The 21,466-nt window shown below is 34.2% G+C and overlaps 1 protein-coding gene across 4 annotated transcripts in view; it reads right to left on the reverse strand.

The window, feature by feature from the left end:
* The window catches only part of PIBF1 (progesterone immunomodulatory binding factor 1), a 125,569-nt gene that overhangs the window by 27,496 nt on the left and 76,607 nt on the right, over positions 1–21,466 (reverse strand). For all 4 annotated transcript variants that reach the window (XM_087758096.1, XM_087758094.1, XM_087758095.1 and 1 more), the window contains exons 12-15: positions 19,641–19,791; positions 15,390–15,480; positions 10,489–10,591; positions 5,025–5,155 (exon numbers count right to left, since the gene is read on the reverse strand). In XM_087758096.1, the coding sequence (XP_087614222.1) occupies positions 5,025–5,155; positions 10,489–10,591; positions 15,390–15,480; positions 19,641–19,791 (476 nt within the window). The remainder of the gene's footprint in view (positions 1–5,024; positions 5,156–10,488; positions 10,592–15,389; positions 15,481–19,640; positions 19,792–21,466) is intronic.

Genomic DNA, 21,466 nt, shown 5'->3' on the forward strand with positions numbered 1-21,466 from the left:
TTGAGTGCTTTTGGGTAAGTGAACCACTTTTAAAACCAGCCATTGGTACTGAGAAATTTGAGTAACTGCATTTAAAATAAATACCCTCTCTTTATGAATAAAGTCCTGTTTAATGTCTCCAGTTATTTATAAACCTAGATGTTTTTAGCAGAAAATTATGTACTTAAACTACAATTACTTCACTACACACATAAGAATGAAATCCAGAGATTTGTTTTCCCACAGCATGACATAGTTACACAGCATTTCTTTTCAAAAGGAGTGCTAAATGTGATGTTTTCATTTCTGGTTTAAGAACTGTATGCTAGAGAGATTTCTTTATAGTAGGAAGGAGTCATCCTCATACATACCATTGCTCTTATTAACCATCGCTATTTACTTTTATTAACTAGAGTGCTATGTGGACTAAAATAAATGAGAGGTTACTTAACAGAATGTTTTGAGATATGCGGACCACCTATAAATTCACCCCGCAGACGCCCTGTCACTCAGACCAGAGGCTTTGTATCCGAAGCGTATCTGCAGGTGCATGGCTTAGTGCACAAGCACACGAGGTGTTCTTGCTCCCAGGGCCACCTCGGTTCTCTCCATGGCCAAGTGCCAGCCCAGCCTGTGGCCTGCCTGGGAGAACTCTTAAGAGGATGGAAAGGAGAGTGGCAGTGAGCATACGTGTGGGCAACATCTGACAGAGCTTCGATTACCCCTAAACAACCTCTCCTTTTATCTTTGAGTGCAAGATGGAGATGGGTCCCTAAGTTGTTCATGCAAATAACTAACAGCAATGACAGCTGCTCAGCTAAGCATTTACCCCAACCACAATAGCTCTTGCAGTTCTTAGTGAAGGTATGGCTAAAGATGCAGACAGCTCTGTGAAAGGTGTCCAGAACAGACACACTTCTCAGCAAGCCATCAAAGTAGCTGCAGCTCTGGTGGAATATACTACTTTAAAGGACTTGATTCAGTCTGGTACCTATTTTGACTATTCCTCTCCTTTCAAGGAGAGGTTGTATGGGGCTTTGAGCAACCTAATCTAGTGGAAGATGTCCTTAACTATGGCAGGGGCTTGGAACTAGATGATCTTTAAAGGTCCCTCCCAACCCAAACCATTCAACAATTCAATGATTCAGTTTGACAGCTATTGACACAAGCAACCTTGAGTGCTCTTTGAATAGTCTTTCCAAGTGAGGAAGACATTTTGATACAAAGGGTCTGAAAGACAGCCTTAGCTCTAGAGGTATGACACTTAAGGATGAAGGCATGTAAGCTGCTCTGGTTAAAGTGAACTTTGAAGACCACATTGGAAGGAAACTTAGATGGATCTGCAGGACTTCTCAAAAGTATTATATCAAAATGATCTGCCTGAATCTGTCCCACTCCTCTTGTGGAGATAACTACTGTCAGAACTGACACTTTCATAGAATGATGCAGCGTGGAGAATCCTGCACACATCTGTTGCCTGTCAAGGGACCACATTATAAGTCACTTTAGGCCATATTGCAAAAAATCGGTAAAAATATGGCACAAGAACACCCACAGCCCAAACTAAGGAGATTGCTGTCATAGTCAGTCTTCCTCATAGTTGCCTTCCTCTTGTGCTGATTTCATCAAGACTGTCTATTTCATCACAGAATCAAAACCACATCCAATAGCAACCAACAGCCTTCTCAATAGACAAGGAAATACAAAGCACTGCAGGTTGCTGCGAAACATTTATAAGGTTGCAAGAAAGTACTGACTCATTACCCTGGGAAATCTGCTGGAACCTAACTACCCTGGGAGTACTTACTAAAAAGATTATTGGCCATAATCACTGTGCACAGAAGCCAATTATGGATTAAGTCTAAAAAAGTAAATTCACTTGCAAATTAGTCCTTGCTGATCCCTCCACACTCAAGTTAAGTGAGAGGTGACAGAGAACACTGGCATTGATAACACAGATGTGACTGCTCTACTTAGGGAATCCATGATTTACATAATGCAGAACCATCTCTCTCTTGATGAGCAGATGAGACAAAAACACACCACGAAAAGAACAAGAACACTCCTCCGCTATAGATTCTGCGCCCTAAACATGAAGGAAGGAAAAGCATGATCAAGCATAGGGTAGCTGTGAGGATAAAACTAAATATTCAGTCTTGATTGTCAGGGTCCAGGCATATCAACATTATGTTAATTTGTCTACAATCTGGTACTCAAAGATGAGATTTAAAAAAAAAATATTCAAAAAAATCACTACTATTTTTAAAGGTCTGTCTGAAAACAAAAATTCGAACATTATTTTTCTGTTAGCTGGTACTTGTGTAATTGCTTTCTAGAAATAAAACTAATGCATCTATTGTACATAAAATTTTAAAAAATAATGTACTTTGTGTAACTGTAGCATAAATTAAACCTCAACTTAAAAAGGTTGCTGCACAACTATTAATTATAGGTAATGGTTGAAAAAAATATTTAATTTTGAAATGGCTTTTCAAATATTAAATTTTTCCCTTAGTTCTGAGATACAGAGAAACCAGGCTTCATAAACCACGTTTAGTGTTTTCACTATTACTTTTCTAATAGCACCAACATTATCTGCAGAATTTAGGGCCCTCCTTGAGGAGCACTAATTCTCTGAACTCATCCTCTTAAAAATATTCCACACACAAACCAACAAAATGCTGTTTAATAAACTAAGAAAGACGGATGGAAATAGTGGTCTAAATCTTTTGATCCAGCAGAGCTTCTCTTAGCGTATATTTGGTAGGGATTATCATTAATTTACTTAAAACCCATTCTGATTCAGTTCTGGAATAGCTGGGAGCTAGACTGGTCCACAAAGTAATCTGAAATCATCTAAAGGATATTTTAATTTAAAACTGTCAACAGATTCCAAAAGGCTATCCTCATGACAAAAGATTGCTGGAATGTAATGGTTCTCTGGTTAGAAATCCCTTCCTCTAACCTTCTTCTCATTTATGGGAAAGCAAAGGACCATCATTATCAATTTTATACGAGATTATGATTTCTCCTGTGCTCCAGGGAATATCAGCTAACAATTTAGGACATTTGTTTTAAATGTGGAGTTATGAATAGCAAAATTAGAGACTACTAATATGTACCAAAAGCCCTAATACATTAGGCTGTTTCCAAGAATTTCACTGGCCTATGAAACTATGGCAAAGTCGACGCAAAACTGTGATAAGGGAGTAATAGTTATTTTTAGTTTACAAAAAATATTGGAAACTACAGGAAAAAACTTCTTACTTTGCACATCAAATGTTTTGGTAAGTGTTACTTTTTTGCTACAAAACCATGAAGGATAAAAATATTTTTTTGTGAGACCACACTTTCATTTACACAAACATGGACTAGTGGTGAGCACACCCCAGCTCACCACAGTAGAGTACTGCTGGTGTGTTTACCATGAATGCTGGCCCTGTGGTGCGGATCCATTTTCTTCCTTAACCTCAGGCACTTTAAGATGCCAAAAATTCCCTTTATAGTTAATAGAGAGTAACACGCATCTCTAGGAAATGACTCACTCCATCCAAAATCTGAATTGCTTTTTGGAGATGCCACTTCCTCCATGAACTACTAAGGAAAGCTGACATGACTAAGTTCCTAATTTAGGTGCCTTAATTTGTAGGCTAAATTTAGGAAGAATATCTGGGCATACAGATTATTTGTAATGAGCCATAAAAACTCAAGAGAATCTATGTTAATAATGCATTTAAGTTCTTATATATTTTAATGTGACATATGCTTTCAGAAATGACCTCACCTATCTACTCCCTTTTTTCCCTAGCTTTCGAGAGACTTTTGGACAACTATGTGAATAATGAAAGACATTTTCATGTTACTGTAATCTGAAAATTTAATTTGCTACTGACCAATTCTTTGATGATTTTATTCACAACTGAAAAGTAAGATCCTGCATATATAGAGAACATTGTGATTTTTCATCTCCTGGAAAAATAGAATTTACCTTTGAAGTTTTTCTTATAATATATCAACTCTAGGAAAATATTAAAAACACTTGATTCTGGAATAAAAAAAGACCTATTCTTACTGAATCAAAGTTAAGCCCAGTGAAAGAGATCTTGTCAGGAAGCATGAATGAATATTTCAGTTTACTTATAAATGTATTGATTTATGTATAGATTTACTTGGATAATAAGCATTTTTAGGTATTCCTCAAGGCATAACAAATACTATCACAAGCCATCAAAACACTGAATAGATACATATGTAAGACAGCACGTAGGATAAACTATTTAGCTATGGTGAGTCCTACTTTTTCTATTTTCATTGCTTCAACAGACTTGTTGGAAAAAAACCTGTATTTTTCATGTAATTGCTTGATAATACAATCACATTAATGCTTCATAATTGTTACCATATGTGTTTCCTAAACCAAGATACCACATAAACACCTAATAGTTAAAATGCGAATTCCTCTGTAGTGCAGTGGCACACAGCTATCCACTACCCTGAAAAGCAAGGGGCAGATTATTCTATAAGAGCTTACTTGGAAACCAGATGTTAAACATAGTTTATAAAGCTATATGATGGTGGGAAGTTGCTCAGTGGTCAGAGAGTTCTGACAGCTGGATATAACAGCAAACCAGAGAGTCTCCGCTAGAGGAAGTCTGCTTGAGTTATGCCCGAAATACTCTTTGCTGGTGGACTAGTCTATTATTTTTCTCTGACTCTTATTTCTTTATTTTTACTTTTCTACATCTGGTGTGTCATTCTTTCCTTTTACTCTTCTGAACTTTCCTTTACTTCATAAGAGCTCTTCTTAACTCCAAACTCCCTTTAAACCTGACTGTCATTGCTGCTTTTCCAAACCTAAAGTTTCTTTTTCTGACAGTACGAGAGAAATCACAGATGCTAGAGCTCCAGCATAAAGACTGGACTTAGTCAATGATGGAGTGTCAGCATCTCCTACTTTATGGCCAATAACATAATTGTTTAATAATGATAAACACATAAGTGATTTTACTTTCAGTTTAAAATAAAGAAACAGTGATTTTAATTACCTGATATCTTTTTCAAGTTGTGTAATATTTTCTTTCTGTAGACTTATTTGAGAATCTCTCTGTTGCACGGTTTCAATGAGGTATTTGTATGGCTGTTGTACTTGACTCAACAAAGAATTTGCTCTGTGAAGCTGCCAAAAAAAGAAGTTTTACTATTATAAATTTTATAATTTATAAAGCACAATTACTTGATTATTATTGAATTATTGGATATTATTGTTTATTACCAATTGCATAATAATATAAAACCCAAATGTGTTATTTCAGAAAAAAAAGAAACAAACTACTCTCGAATTACTATCTAGTACATTATCCTATCACTTGTCTGTTCTAATTGTATATTTTCACTGCAATCATGCTACATCACCTCTACACCTCCCTAATCTGCAGTTTCAAGAGTTGTAATGTAACAGCTTTAATTGATGAAAAAAATTAGTATGGACAAGGCCTCTGTTTGTTCACCTTATTGACCACAAGTGACTTTTTTAAAACAGCATACTATAACAATGGAATTTTCAGCTCAGAAATTGAATCTAAATAAAACCACAGTAATAATGGAAGAAAAGTCCCCTTTCCTCTAATCAATTACTGTATATGAACAGTGATATCCCACAAGATGTTTACAAGAGTAGTATAAGATAACCGTCATACCATAAGTAGGAAATAAACCTTTCTAGCCATATTCCCTGAACAAATTAGGATCCCTAGGTCAAAAAGCTTGCATGATATGGCTTCCATCTTGAGCAATATAACAAGATCATTCACTAAAATATGTACAGAATTAAGATCACACATCAAGATGTAGCAGTTTCAGCAGCTGTAGTATATATAAGTCAAGAATACCAACTAGATTCTTTAAAAAATAAATTGAAATCTTTTAAAGTTTAGATACAGACAGGTCTAATGGAATTAATTAAATGGAAAATGGTTAAGCTTTCCAATTAGTTTATAAAATTTCTGAATAGATTGAAAATCTGCATTTGCCAAATCAGACTCAGGAGCCAGTTGTCCTATTTTATGTTGTTCCAAACAAGCAGGGGAAAAAAACCCGCTTCCTATAGACCTAGCCTATTTAAATAATATTTCAGGACTTTCCTGAAATCAGATTTTTCTCCTATTCACAATTTTCAAAACATAAGACTGTGTTTCCTTCTTTCTCCGATTCCATTATATTTTTATTGCAGTTTTACTTCTGCCCTCTATACTCTGTCAAATGTGCAAAGAACTTATAATTTTAATTATAACATTTATTGAAAAACAGCATATAGAAAAAACTTTGCTTGCTCACCTTACTGGCCTTACTAAAAGAGGAGTTAACTCCACCACATTTTAGAAAGTGAAATGAGAGACAATAACACTTCTTCAAATTAATGCAAAATCCTTAAGTATTCTTTAAACACATTAGTTCCTTCAGGAAATACTTATTCTAGTCCACAGTGAAATTCCAAATTTATTGTAGAGAAGTAAAGAAAAAGAGGCAATGATCTTGAAGACACTAATTATCTTCAATAAATTTATAAGCAATTTAAAAAGCTATTCTTTTTCTAAGAGTACAAGCTATCAAAAAAGATCTCTTTCAGGAAGACAATAGAGAGTCTTTACATGACAAACAGGTAATTCCAAGACATGGACTACTCATCTCTAGAATGGTCTAAAAATTGCAGCATAAAACCTTGAGGATGCCATTATAGGAGAAAATTAATCCAACTGATCTTGTTTGGAATCCTGGTCTTGATAGCCTAAGGACCTTCAAAGGATGCTGTCATCACAGTGTGAAGATCCTCATTGTTCTCACTGATAAGAATTAAAGTACTTCAGTGGGAAAGGGCAAGTGAGGTGTTGTAAGCTTGGTTTGATGCTGCTAAGTCAGCTAAGTCAGCTGTTAACTTGCTAACTTTACCAGCTAAAAAGCACGCTGCTGTTATGAAAAAAGGCTATCCGTTCCCTCTCCACAGTAGTGCTTTGCTGCCTGTTTGATTCTATAAACTTAAAAGAAGTTGTCATTTAAACTGTAATCAATTAAGCATTAAATGCATTTAATGGATCAATTTTACTAATATACGCACATGTATATAAATTAACCATTATCCTTGAGCAAGAGCATTATTTTTTGTGAGCAACTTTGATTTCTTTCTGCCTTAATGTACAAGATTTACTTAAGTATTTGTCATTCTTTTAAATGATAAATCTAATACCTTGCAATTGAACATTTATTATTTATCCCTGAATGGACATCTCTATCAAGCTGCAGGATTTCTTCATTGTTCAGCTTGATCTATACTCTCTCTGAGAATGAGATGTAAACCTGCTTTTGGTAAAAATGTTTCAGTCGAGGCATACAAAAAGCACAAATACAACGTCATGATGAAGGCTTGAAGAAGTCATTCAGCAGCAAGCCAAATATATCACCTCAGTAAATTTCTTTGTTTAGGATATCGCTTTTACTGTATACTGACTCAGTATTTGCTTTTTAAATCACCCAAAGACCATATTAGCCTTCTAGACACAAGAGACTGTCTATGCATCAGTTCTGGCACTGTTGTTCAAAATCTCTGCAAACTGAATTTATTCCAAAATTTAGACTGGACACTAAATGTAGTAATTGCAGATCACTACTTTGCAGAAGCTGATATATAGCCTTCCACTTACTTAAACTGAAAGTACCATGGAGTGAGTTGAAGAGGCAATAAACTGACTATCACTAGCTGAGGATCTTTCTTTGATCAGGTCATGAGACTTCCTTTATTCTGTTTGTCCTAGACATGGTCAACAAACCTTCTGTAGTATGAAATAAGTCTCAATACCTACTTTAACATTGCAGGTCACTGCTATACAAAGCAACAGGAAGAGGACTTTAAGGGAAAATTCTTTTCTAATGCTGTATTACAGACCTGAAAATAGATAGGATCCTGCAGTTAAATAAAACCCGACAAACTATAATGGGACTAACTGAAGACTGACAATTTTTTTTCAGCAGCTGAGCTTTTCCATAGGGTTCCAACTTTCAAGTAGGCACATTGTATCAGACTTCCATCAAATGAATGAAATTATGGAGAAGTCAGTATTTTCTTCTTGGTAATGCTGGACTTTCCCAGGAGATCAATATGATTCCTTTCTATAAAGCTCAACAGCAATTGGTTGAGGAAAGTCCAAAACCAGAATCTTAGAAAGAGCATCCATTGTAGTTATTGCAGTCTTTCTTTTCCTCCCTCCTTTAATGAGCTTAAAAAAATGTTGTATCATAAATACTGCAGTGAAATACCAGTATTTAATCCAAGTTCAAAGGAAAAGTTGGTCCAATCACTTTGGCATCAACTTTCAACCCATGTTCTAGATTTCATCTAGATGACTGAACAAAATGTCAATCAAAAGAATAATAATGGGCTACCTGAGCATGCTGTAGTCTACAGGATCTCTGTTTTGCTCTTTTAAAAAAAATAAATAAAAAAATCAAGACAGGTGATAGCTTGAAATAAAAATTATCTTAGCTCAGGGGATGCAGTAAAAACAGCAAACAAGTTTAAGAACTTTATAAAGAAAGGTAATAGATAGCAATCAGTATAAAATACGAAATACAGAAAATTTACAAGAGGATCTACAACTTCAAGGGGAAAGTTGATACTAGCAGGCATAGGACTCTTAGAACAAAAAAAAGTGGGAGCAAATAAATCCTAGAAACAGTAAAACCCATCATGGCAGAGAGACGGTAAAACTGTATGTAATGCTGAAGAAAAGACAGAAGTTTTCAATAAAATTTTTTGCCCTCTGTTTGAAAAGAAGTCAGATGATCAGTTTGTATAACATGAGAACGATGCACTATTTTCCAGTCCATTAATAACAATTAATAATAATGTTAATAACAATAACTCTTTGTGCACATATTGAAGGATAGCAAGTAGAATGGCTTAAGTAATTGTTATCAAACAAAATTGCCTACAATCATACACAAAATTAAAAAAAAAAGGGGGGGTGAGAGAAAGAAATCTGATGAAGCATTCAGACCTGAATGCCAGACATGAGTTTAATAGAAAGCAGGTATTAAAAGATTTTATTTAACCTTAGGAGTTTGATGTTAATAGGCTTAGTAGCTGTGTGTTAGCTATCTGCAAGATATTTAACTTCACACTGGATGAGGTTCTGATTTAAACTATACAATTACATGATAAAAGATCAAGAAAGGGTTACTTGATATCTCATGGGAGAATAAAAATTCCAGTGGAATTTTGCAGGAATTTGAACTAAGGTCACTGGTACTGAATCTTTCATCAGTGATCTAGAAGCAAATATGAAACTACTGTGGGTAAGAAGAAATGTATTGAAGTGGAAACCAGACAGATTTAAGTGGGAAATAAAGCATAGATTTTATTAATGACAGTAAAAGAATAGTGATAGAGAAAAATATCAAGGATAACACTGGCTTCACAAATCTCTTTGTTTTCACGTACACAAGATTTGAAAGGTATTTTAGTCAAATACAAATTAATAGGATATACCTAAGAAGAATCCATAATAAATTGTACTATCGGTTAAAAAAAACCTGTATAAAAACTTCACTGTTCATGTACTGTTCACTGAAATAATTATATATAATCATATATATATATACATATAAAATACATAAAATTCACGTAATTTTCAAACATAGAAAATGCAAGTATTTGCACTGTGAAGTACCTAGGTGTAGTTATCCTAATTTATAATTACCATGGCTTTAAAAATCAAACCGTTAACCATATTCTTGAAACAGTCAGCCTAAAAATTCCATATGGTGGCAATATCTAACCGCAAATCTAGAAGTTCTTTGGTTCCTAAGAGAAACTTAGAAGACAATTTTAAAAAGATTTCAAAAAATTAGTTTGCCTTAATTCTGGAAGATTTCAAGCTGAGTTTTGTTTAGTGTTTGTTCTCCATGTCAATGTAATACATGATTTCAGGTATTATACACAGAATTCTAAAAGATCATGAAATTAAACTCATTGTAATAAAGTAGAAAAAAAAATAATTTTAGCTCTTTTAAAAAGCAGCTTATGTTAAACATTCCCTAGATTTGTATATTCAAAAGACTTTAAAACTGAACAATGTAGAAAAGGATTTACAGAACTATCTTCAAAAGTGATTTGAGAGAAGAGCTGTGTAAAAAGTAACAAGGTATTCATTGAACAATTAACTATCAAACAGAACAAACTAGTTTGGCTAGCTGGGTTCTGTTCAGAAATCAGAACATTGTCTGTCTGGCTTATGTTCTTGTTTAGCCTGTAAAGTAATCCCTCTTTTGATCTTCGTTTCAAAATACAATATAAACTTCTATGAAAACGTTTAACATAGAGTTTTGGTTAATCATGAGGCCATTTTTTGACATCAAATAGATAATAAACACTGTTTAGAAAATATTTCATTTTATGAACAGCTGTTCTGCAATGTTTATAGCCTCTACAGATTTGATTTTTTTGTAGCAGTAATTTACCTCTTGTGAAATCTGTGTGACTTGTTCCTTCTGATGTTCCAGATCTTTTACAAGCAACGAGTTTTGCTTTTCTAGCTGCAGTAACCTTCTTGCCAAGTGAACACTGTGCCAATAAAAAGCAAGCTCAAGTTGAATTTTTTCCAAAATATGCAAAAGAAATTCTCACATTTATACTTCAGAACTTGATTGCCTTAATTTTTCACCAATGCTTAAATACTAATATGTATAAAGTACATAGTGAACCATGCAGAATGGTCAAAGTTAGAAAAACAATGAAAATATTACAAAATTGAACAGCACTGAAATAGCATTCTCACAGTTATGCTATTGTAATATTTTTACAAAGCAATTACCTATATAATTTGTACAATACTACACAATTGCAGTAATCATGTCAAAATGTTTTAACTAATTATGAGTATTTACTTTTTAGCAACTTTAGGGAATCACTGTAATTGGCTTCTCCTTAAATAATTTTTTAAAAAAGTGCACATTAATATACATTTTGTAGTGGAACACTAAAAAATGTAGTATTATATCATTTTCAAAACAGAGGCAAAATTGTTTTGCCTGACATTTAATATGCTAAATAATTAAAAGTTATTGCGACTTTTTTATAAAATAAACTCTTACGCAGATCCACAGATTAACTTAGAAGTGAAGAGAAAGGATTATTGAGTTACTTAAACACCCTAGTTAAAAAATTAGACCCTCAACCTCTTGCATGTTTCATGTCCAAAGTCAAAAGAGTTTCTCATCAGTTCAACAGCATAGTTCCATAGGCAGCAATGGGAAGATTCAGTATGTAATTGCAGGGCCTAGTACCAGACATCTAACCTAGTCTTTGAAGCTGTTATTAATCATTTAGTCCTATTCAATATAGTCTGTAGAGCCTGACTATATTCCACTAAAATGGACTCCTGGATGGTGAACGGAAATGTACTCCAAATGCCATTGATTAGAACTAAACTGGTTATAATGGGAGGTTAGATGCGAAGTCTCTGTGTTAAAGCTATGATTAGATGCCTAAATTTATGTATCCTGTAATGGATCCTGCCATCTTTGTCGGATTCAGCAGCTTAGTAGCTTATTATCAAAATTGTATCTAGAGAATTTATCACCGTACCCCTGCATGTTTAGGTACTCTAGTCACCAATCTATTTCACAACATGACACAGGAAATTCAGAGCTCTAAAAATGAGGAAGATATACAGGGCTAATACCCTTTTTTAGTGTGCCTTAACCACTGGACTAATGGCTCTCCACAACAACCTGTCCTTCCTGTCAAATGTGTGCCATTTTTCAGAAACTTGTACATTGAAGAAAGGAAGAAGTCACTCCAGTTCAGATCTTAAACTTTCAATGTTTTCCATCCATAAACTGGAAATGTAAGACTGTTAGTCTCCAAATAATGGATAGCAAAGTGTTATCCAGTTCTTGACCATGATACTGAATCTGTAAGAGTGTAAGTGGTCTAAAGCAGACCGACAGGGAGATTATATTTACCCTTAAGCTGAGGCTTAGACTATGCAAAGCTAGATGAGTGTATACATTTTCTCTGAAAATTTGAACCATAACCTCCACCTTCTCCTCAGTAAAAGGGAATATGCTTTTATTTTTGGCATAAGTCTTAATATTCTTCACCTGTGTTATAAACTTACCCTTTCATACAGACAATATTTTACTTTTGCCTTGTATGAGAGGAATTACCTGAAATTCTCAACAGCATTCACTAAGAGGCTGGTTCTCTCAGTTCCTCCTACAAGGAGCATTAGACCGTGTAAGCAATAACTGAGAAAAAGAGAAATCAATTCTCCAAACTACTTATTTGGATTTATATTTAGGAGATATGAGATGTGTGTTAAGATCTCATCTGGTACAAAAGAGAAATGAACCACTTCTCTGATATCTCTATTTAGGGATCTTATACATTAGCTATTAGAGTGCAAGGGCAAACATGGATACCTTCCCATGGAAACTCTGGGAATGTAGCCCATCATAATTTTCCCAGCTACAACTACTCAGTGAGCTTGACCTGAATTTGCAAGTATTTAAGGATAAACACAAGTACATCTTTCAAGTATGCTTGTCAATGTTTTTTTGACTAGTTTAAATTTAAAGCAAAGGGACAAAGGGACTGATCTGCAAAGACATCTTACTCTGGAAAACTTTGATTCCAACTATATTAGAAAATTACACAGTACTCAAGAATGGGGTAGGTTATTGTCAGCAAACCACTGGAGTGTTCTTGGTAGTATTCTGGCATTTACTCATTAACACTCTCCCAAAGAGTTCCCAGGCATAGCTGAAGAGTTAGCATGGGCAAACAATCATTGCCAATACGTAGTTCACATGCAGCTAACCTACACTGAGAGCTTAGTTTTATGGAAGTGGGCTACTACATGCCAGTTGGTCTCGATGCTTCAGAATGTTCCCAGGCATGTTTAATTTACTAGTATGGGCGTATGGTGCCTACGTCCGAAGTAATGAAATAGTTGTTTCTGGCAAGTAGGCAAAGAGGTATAGACCCCACAATGCACTATGCTTGAGTAGGTGGTTTTGTATAAAGTTTCAGAAACTGAAGTGCATGCATAAGAGCTCTTCATTTAGGATCCCATATGTCTGGAATTAAAGAGCAGGTAGCGGACTCCAAAAAGAAGATTATTCACATTTGTAATAGATTCTCTTTCTTTAAGCAATCCCATAGAGCAGAAAACTTATCTGTGTTTCTTTAATGGCTCTAAACATAGAAGTTGGTATCACAGAGATGTTGCTCTAAAGCTTAGGGAGCCAAAGGCATCACACACATTTTCTGCATGGCAGTTTTCCTTGAGTCAGAACAGCAGCAGGTAAACCATACACAGAGTTTTATGGCTGTTTTAATCTTCTTAATTTTAAAAGATAAAGAAAGTCTATGAAGTCTCCAACACCATTATGAAGGATGAAATCAGCTTTATCTGCCAATGCCTTTTGAAACAAAAGAGGAGTATATGAGGCATTCTGATAGAGCTACTTCTAAGCACATCTGAAATCCTGGCTTATTGATCATCAGATTCACCATTCAAAGGTGATTTAGCAGAATTCCTTTATATGTAAATAATCTAAACTGAATCTAATAAGGTGGGGAAAAAGAAGGATCTAAGCTGAAACTCAGAAAAGTTCCCAAACTATCGACAGAGGACAAAGGAACTGAAGCTTTAGGAAATGATGCTATAGAACTCTCAACAGTCTCCTAAAACAGACATGCAACAGGGTTATGGAGTTTTTTGTGTGTGCATGCGTCCCCCTTTTATTTTTCTTCTTGAATTGTATGCAATATAAAAAGAAGTCTTAGAAGGAAACAATCTGAAGAGGCTTAAAAACGTGAAAGAGCAAATTAAGACATGCCAAAGTTAAGTACTACATAAAATCTTTATGATTTCTGTCAGCAATACGTAACTCAGTGCATAACAGGTCTAATCTGATTGACAATCATATCGACAACTCTTACTTAAAAAACAAATATAAAAGACAGAATAAATACTATGTGGCCCATAAATCTTTGTTGCAAACATGAACAGACCATCATTTGCCCTTAATTCTCATCAGTAACTTTCGATGTTAAATATTCTTTGTCATGGAGAAGGTGGGGGTTAAGAGGACAAAACCAACTAAACAAATATTTGTAGTAGAAAACAGCTATACATGACAAAAACTGCACTTCCAGCTCCTGAATGCTAGAAATGTACACTGTGAAGCTATGGTACATGTTTGCCCTGTCATTATATTCTTCTTTGTGTGTCTACCAATGATGGTGGAGTTTCTCATTTTGGTAGAAGACAGCATGGTGAAAGTCTACCACTAACACGAACTACGCAGTTGACTTTCCTGCATTTGAGCAAATTGTAGGCACACTCAAAGTGCAAGGAATGAGTCTAATTCTTGGAGAATGACCATCCTAATTGTGGTGCCTCCTCTGCTAGGCTGGAGACAGGATTCTGGGCAAAAAAACCCACAATTACTCTGACCTGATATTGTGAAGGATGTGGCATCTCTATCCATAGGGAAAATGAAAACTTAGCTGGACAAGCTCTTGAACAATTGGATTTGCTCTGAGCATGGTGTTGGACCTTGCTGACCTCCACATATTCCTTCCAACCTAAATTATCCCACTACTCCATGATTCTACTATTAGGTTATGTTTTCTTTTTATACTATCTATACATATTTTGAACAACAGGAAAAGTTTTGCTGTGGTCACAGTTTAAAAATATTATAAATAAATCCACATTCCCTATACTTCACAGTGAGTTGTAGCCTTTATGCTCACAATGAGCCATTCAAATGTCACTATTATTTCTTAAAGACAATGGATAATATAAATTTATTATTTAAAAATGACTATGATCAAGAGGTACGTTATTCAGCCTACACATCATTTTTATCTATTGATCAAATGGTATCAGAGCAAACAAGAAAAATAACAGGAATCAGATCCTGTATTTGTAAAGATGGAATAGTGATGCTCTGAAACCTTGGCCTTCTTAATTTCCTGACAGATGTGTTTTTGTTACAATTACATACAATCATTTTTAGGGTATTAAAAACTTTTTTCCTATTATATAAATGTAAACAATGTAACTAGTCTGTTTTTACAGCTGTTTAGTTTTATACAATTAAAATGCATCTTTCTGAAAGGCAAGGAAAAAACATCTTAAAATGACCTAGAAAAATATGTATATGCTCATTTATATGCATCAACGACATTAACAGGTCCTAGTCTTCATTCTATTTCTGTATACTTAAGTCATTAAAAAAAAACTTTATGTTAATCAAACTGGCTGGATTCTAAGACAAAACATAATGCACATATCTTCATTTACTTTATCTTGAACAGGTAAATTCAGAAGGCACTTTTTTACCTTTGCTTTAGTCGTCTTTTGGCTGTTGTAGGAACATTAGCACCATACCCATAGGAGAAGAGAACCCTTTCAGCTTCAACTTCATTTTCCACTGCAAAAAAATGCAGAAAGGTACTGTTGAAGAACATAATTACAGTGCAAGAACTTACAAACTTCTAAGCAATTCTATTTATAATTATACACACGCACAAACATTTTCCTAGAAGCTAGATTTTCAGTTGGTGTAACCTTCCGGACTTCAATGGAACAATTTTATTCACAATTAGCATTAATACAGTGCCGTACATTAATTTCTTAAAACACTGGCAGGCTTTTCACTGTTTATTTTTCTGATTAGCATAAGACTTGTGTAATATGAAAGTAAAGGAAAAGAGTTCAGTGTCCTTGAATATTCATTTTATTGGTGTAGTCACCAAATATACACTAATAGTGTAAATTTAATTCAGCAGTACAGGGTTAGGTTGCTTAGGTTTTTTTTTTTCCTAAGTAACTCATTTTCTGTGCATACATGAGGAAGTAGAGGAAGATAAAATTAGGGAGTGCTTAAGCCGACTGGACATAAGTCCATAGGACCAGAAGGGATATATCCAAGGTTGCTGAGGGAGCTGATGTCACTGTGAGGCTGCTCACTATCATTTTTGAAAGACTGTGGTGATCAGAAATCTCTGATAACCTGAGGAAAATACATGCCATACCTATCTTCAGAGAAGGGCAAGAAGGAGATTCTTATGTTTATGCAAAGTAAAAATATTCAAAATAATCTCTGCCTCCATAGGTGATTAATTTCTGAAAACGTATTTCTAAAGATTTAAAACACATTGGTATTGCTTTGAAAAGAAATCCCAATAGCAGCAAGATTAAAACATGTACAGATTTTAATATTTCACCTCATGTAATTCAGGTTTCCTCTCTCCTGTAAGATAAAGTGGGCCAGGGAAAAGAGGGGGGGGGGGGAAAGAAAAACAGAAAAACAGAAAAACAGAAAAACAGAAAAACAGAAAAACAGAAAAACAGAAAAACAGAAAAACAGAAAAAAAGTGTGTGTGTGTGGGAGGTAGGCAGGGGCATAGAGAGGGAGACAGAGAGGAGGGAAAAAGGGGGACAAAGGGAAAGGGGGAGCAGCAGGGGTGTGAGAGAGAGAGGGAGCACAAGTGAACACCAGCCCAGGCACCACACAACAGCTTTGATGAATCAAGTAGTTGGGAACAGGAGAAACAAATTTAGCAAATGATGTGACAGTCCTATCTGACTCATCTTTCCTAATGCTCAAGTGCTCAAAATCAGAAATACCTTCTCCTCTCAACAACTTGCACAACGCTATAGCTTCTTTCCTCACTTGTCTAATACCCTTTTAATGCTATTTTAAACAAGGATTCTTAAAATACATTGAGAAAGAGAAAAGCCTCTAGTAGAGCACTTGTGATAAGTCGCATATCTAGTTACACGAAAAACAATACAGAAATTCCAGTGAGTATGACAGAAAACGTTTACTGAGATGGCAGTACAAAGGCACCAGAACTTCAGACTTTCAAGGCTGTCTTAGTTATAACGGCGAGTTTTCCAGTGCCTTAAATACTTCTGGCTCAGAAAAAAATAAAAAATAATGTAACCTGCCTTTGTCGTAATCCTTCTTTTTGGTTACAAATTCAGTGTTGTATGTCTCACAAAAATGTCTGTAAGATCTTGCCCTGTCAGTATTGTCCTTATAAATGTCAGATCGTGAAGACAAACACAAAAAAAATTGTACATGTGGTAGATATCAAGCCAAAGTAATGTTCAGTATCAATTTGTGCTTCTCTTATCTTCTTTTCTGTCTTTCCAGGCTCTTCACCTGACTTTGTGGTATAAAATATACGTTTTACAAATTAGGAGACACTTATTAACGAGTTTTTTACACTACTTAGCAAAAAAAGTGCCATCGTGAGGATACAGATAGGTTCAACTTTTTTCTTAAAAAGATACCAACCAATGGAAGCAAGAAAAATCAAAGAACTAATCTACAACAAAAATATCCCAAAGTGAAGATTTTACCCTGAAAAGGAAGGACAGACAAATGCCAAGAACGTTTACTATTGTTATTCATGTGGAAACCACTCAGATGCTGTAAGGAGTGGCTACATAAATTCTTGATAGTTTCCTGAATAGGCTGTTTCATGTTATTTCAATATTAATAAATTGAGGCATAATGATGAGGGAATAACACTCACAATTCAGTGATCTCTTCCACATGCACATTCTCCAAAGGAAAAAACAAAAACTTACACGATTATATGACAAAAGCCATCTCACATGTGCAAATACACAGTTTATTAAAAAGTGCAGAGAACCCAATGCCCACCAGCACCCCCAAATACTGTAAAACAGCAGAGGCTTCATAACTCAAGGATAAGAAAAAAAATATTACATGATATTGAAATAGACAGAAGTGACCACAGGACTGAAGAGTAAAATCTTATTCTCACTAATGTCCATAGAAAATTCTAATTGTCTTCCACACAAATTGTGTTCTCTGAAGGATAGACTGGAGTATTTCCAGAACACATTAAATTTGAAAAATAATTATATTTCCTTTCTTTCAACTATTTTTCTACTTTTAGCTATTTATGACATGTAAATACCAGGACATAATTTGAGACACAGAGGGAAGTATGGTGTTTTTAAAAAAGAAATACTTTTATTTCTGCTGATTTTCCTCAGAAGTTCACCTTGGTGCTGGAATTCAGTCTTAATTAGTATTAATCCTAACTTTCAATATCAAATACACTATAATAATAGTAAGAAAAACCAAACAATGTTAGTTATTAAATAGAAAGTATATTGAAATAATATTGAACTATAACTCCCTTTTTTCTCTCCAACAAAATCAGAAAATAAAGTCATTATATTTTAACAGAACAGTCCATTTGTAAACTTTCATTTCTTTAAGTCATATTCTGTAGCACAGAATATAAATTGTAATTAAAATACATATTTAAGAAGAAGTTAAGAATTATTTAGTTCTGTAAAAAACTTTACTGCCGTCCTAAGATGCATAAGAAAATGTAAATCAGTGTGAACAAAAACCAGCATTCTGAACTCTACCTCCTCCTTGGAAAAATGAAGGTAAGGTCCAAAAATTCTTTATTAATACATAAATACTCCTTAGGCAAGTTTATGTATATATATATATATATACACACACACACACACACACACTTCAAAAAACATGTTACTGACTAAAACAGAAGCATGTATATAGCAAACATGCTTATGGTCAGACTGGAACCTTTGGGTGGTCATGCCATTCTAACAAGTACAAGCTGCAGTGCATAAAATTAATAAAGTATGTATGTACAGTTAAATTACTAAAGATACCCTGACATCACTGCATCCCAGTAATACATACTTTGCTCTACACTGTTGTTTATATATAAAACTTATGCAATGATCTTCTACCTGGAAAACATTATTTATAAATTGTGATTATTTTTTGGAGGAGCAAAGAAAGAGAAAAGGCCAAGAATATATATGAATTAGTTTGAAATCTTAAAATGTGCTACTCTGTTTATACACAGGCTAAAAGACTTCAAGATTAGAGTCTTAGTTTCAAATTAGAAATTACTTTGTGGATTCATTTAGGCTGAGAATCAAATCAAGAGAGATTTCACAGGAATTTTGCTGTGTTTGAAAACAGGTATTGTTATTTTTGCCAACCAGAGACAAAAATTTTCAAGAGTAATCAGGCCTGAATTTAATCCAGGGTTTAGTACTTGGAACAGACTGATCTGCCACAAGCAACTACTTAATGTCTAATTATTATTAATTCAACACAAGGAAGAGCTTCCCCCCCCCAATCATTAAAAAATTCACATTAATCACTGTACTGTATTATGAAACCTATAATTGTCTGCCAACAAAGAGGGGTCCCTGGTATTCAAAAGATACTTAAATAATAGGAGAATCCTAAAAAACATATCTAATTATAATGGATGATTAGAATATGAAAGAGAGAAATGAGGGAAAAAGGAACACTGAGATGATTTTAAATATCCATATGTCTAAGTTCATGTTTATTTGATACATATTTACAAATACGTTTAGAAACCTGTCATTAATATTTTCTATCAAAATAATTACTGCATCTTAATTGTCAGGCATAAGGAAGGAGAATGACAGGCACTGTAATACTTTCTAAGTGCCATGAGAAACAAGACATCTTGTCATAATGCCAGAAACACCTACAGATAGAATATAATTTGTGACAGAACTTACTTTCTGCTGTCTGCAATATTATCTCATCGAGCTCTTTTTCAAGTTTTTCATAAGTATCTAGCCTTGCTTGAAACTCAGAATTCTGTGTTTGAAGTTCAATAATGCGTGTTTCACTAGAAGACTGAAGACTATAAAATTCCTTAGTAAGCACCTGTGAGAATGAATAATGGAAAGATCAGGAATTCAGCATTACAGCTATTTATGAAAGAGGCAAAATATAATACATATAAAATGTATGATACTGAATATTTGATCTAACTTTTACACAGGAAAGATTAAAATACTTTTAAAAGCAGTTATTTTTTCAAGTGTATTATCTTGCACAGATTAAACTCTCAGGTCATATCACTTATGCCTACCTCCTAAGGCCTCAGTAATTCTAAGAATCTTTCTCTGAAAAAGCTACAAGAATTTTAAAGGAGAGTTAGGAAAAGTAAAGTAACAGCTAAAAAAATTAATACACAGCAGTCAAAACAGTGTAAATGCATTTATTTTTGTTGGATTCAGATTTCAGTTATCAATTTAAAAAAAGAAGGTTCCTTTACAGAATGGTAAATGCACGAATATCAAAATTTGGTATTTAAGATATACCAGATTCTTATTATTTACTTATTACTGAAAGGTAACATGCCATTAACCTTCAGGACTAATGTAAATACTTAATCCACTAAGCTTAAACAAAAAAGCACATATTCGAAAGAAAAAGTTACGAAGTTCCATATAAGAACTAAAGCTTGATATAGTGCTTGAAAATAGAAAACAATATTGACAACATAAATATTATAAAACCAAATGGAATAAAAAAAAAAAAACCCTTGGTAAGTAAAGTAGTAATCTACATGCTTCACAGAAAAACCCCTACCAAAACCGGTAAAGTAATAACCAAGTAGTACTGTAGCTAAGTTTATTAATAACTTCCCAAATAAAAATCTCAAACATTCAAAATGACAACTGAATATAGATCTTGAGATACAGAAAAACATATATGCATAGTATACAGCAGTAATACCAGATTCACTATCGAAAATACTAAAGAATGCACAATGCTCAGAGAAACAAGCCACTCGAATATAAAAAGATTGGTCTAGTGTCACAGAAGAATAAATGTATAGGTTAAAATCTGGCAACATATAAACCATCTGTTTCCTAGTTTTAGCATGCAGAAGAAGAGAAACTACTCTATTCTGAAATCCAAATAAAAACAAAGAGTTGGTCAACAAAGCAGCTGTAGCTGAGCTGCAAGATACTAATGACTACACTATTAATTAAGATCAATATCCTATAAGAAGGGTAAGAAAAAACCCATAGTACATTGATACTATATCTAAGAAAGGAAATTAAAAAATTAAGAATTCAGTCAGAAGGAACAAAAGTAAAAGCTTCAGACATCAAATATTTAAATTCTGCAAGAACATTTCTTAATGAAAGAGCACTGGTTTCAAAGCGTCTCTCTAAAGAGAAAAGGAAGTGCCAAAAGTGTTAGTAGAACTGAATGCCAAATATTCAAGATGTTATTCAGATCAAATAAATATCCACAAAGAAAAAGGAAATATAACTCAAATTTAACTATCTTCACAAATTTTAGACATGTCTGTGCAATTAAAAATCTGTTTAGCAACGTCAAAGTCTAGCAAAACTGGCACTCCCAGTGCTCGTGACCACAACTAATCTCATCAGCCAGGATCTGAATGTCCCAATACAGAAAAAACAAGAAATTACATTTTATCTAAAACTCTCTAATTCTGTTTCCACTCTATAGTTCCTTTTCATAAGCACCCTAGGCAGGTTCAGCACTAGAAATGCAAGGACTCGAAGAACAGCATCGT

Source organism: Nipponia nippon, unplaced genomic scaffold, assembly GCF_047370975.1.
Source record: "Nipponia nippon isolate SJK-2023a ecotype South Korea unplaced genomic scaffold, ASM4737097v1 scaffold_2, whole genome shotgun sequence".
NCBI classification, from domain to species: domain Eukaryota; kingdom Metazoa; phylum Chordata; class Aves; order Pelecaniformes; family Threskiornithidae; genus Nipponia; species Nipponia nippon.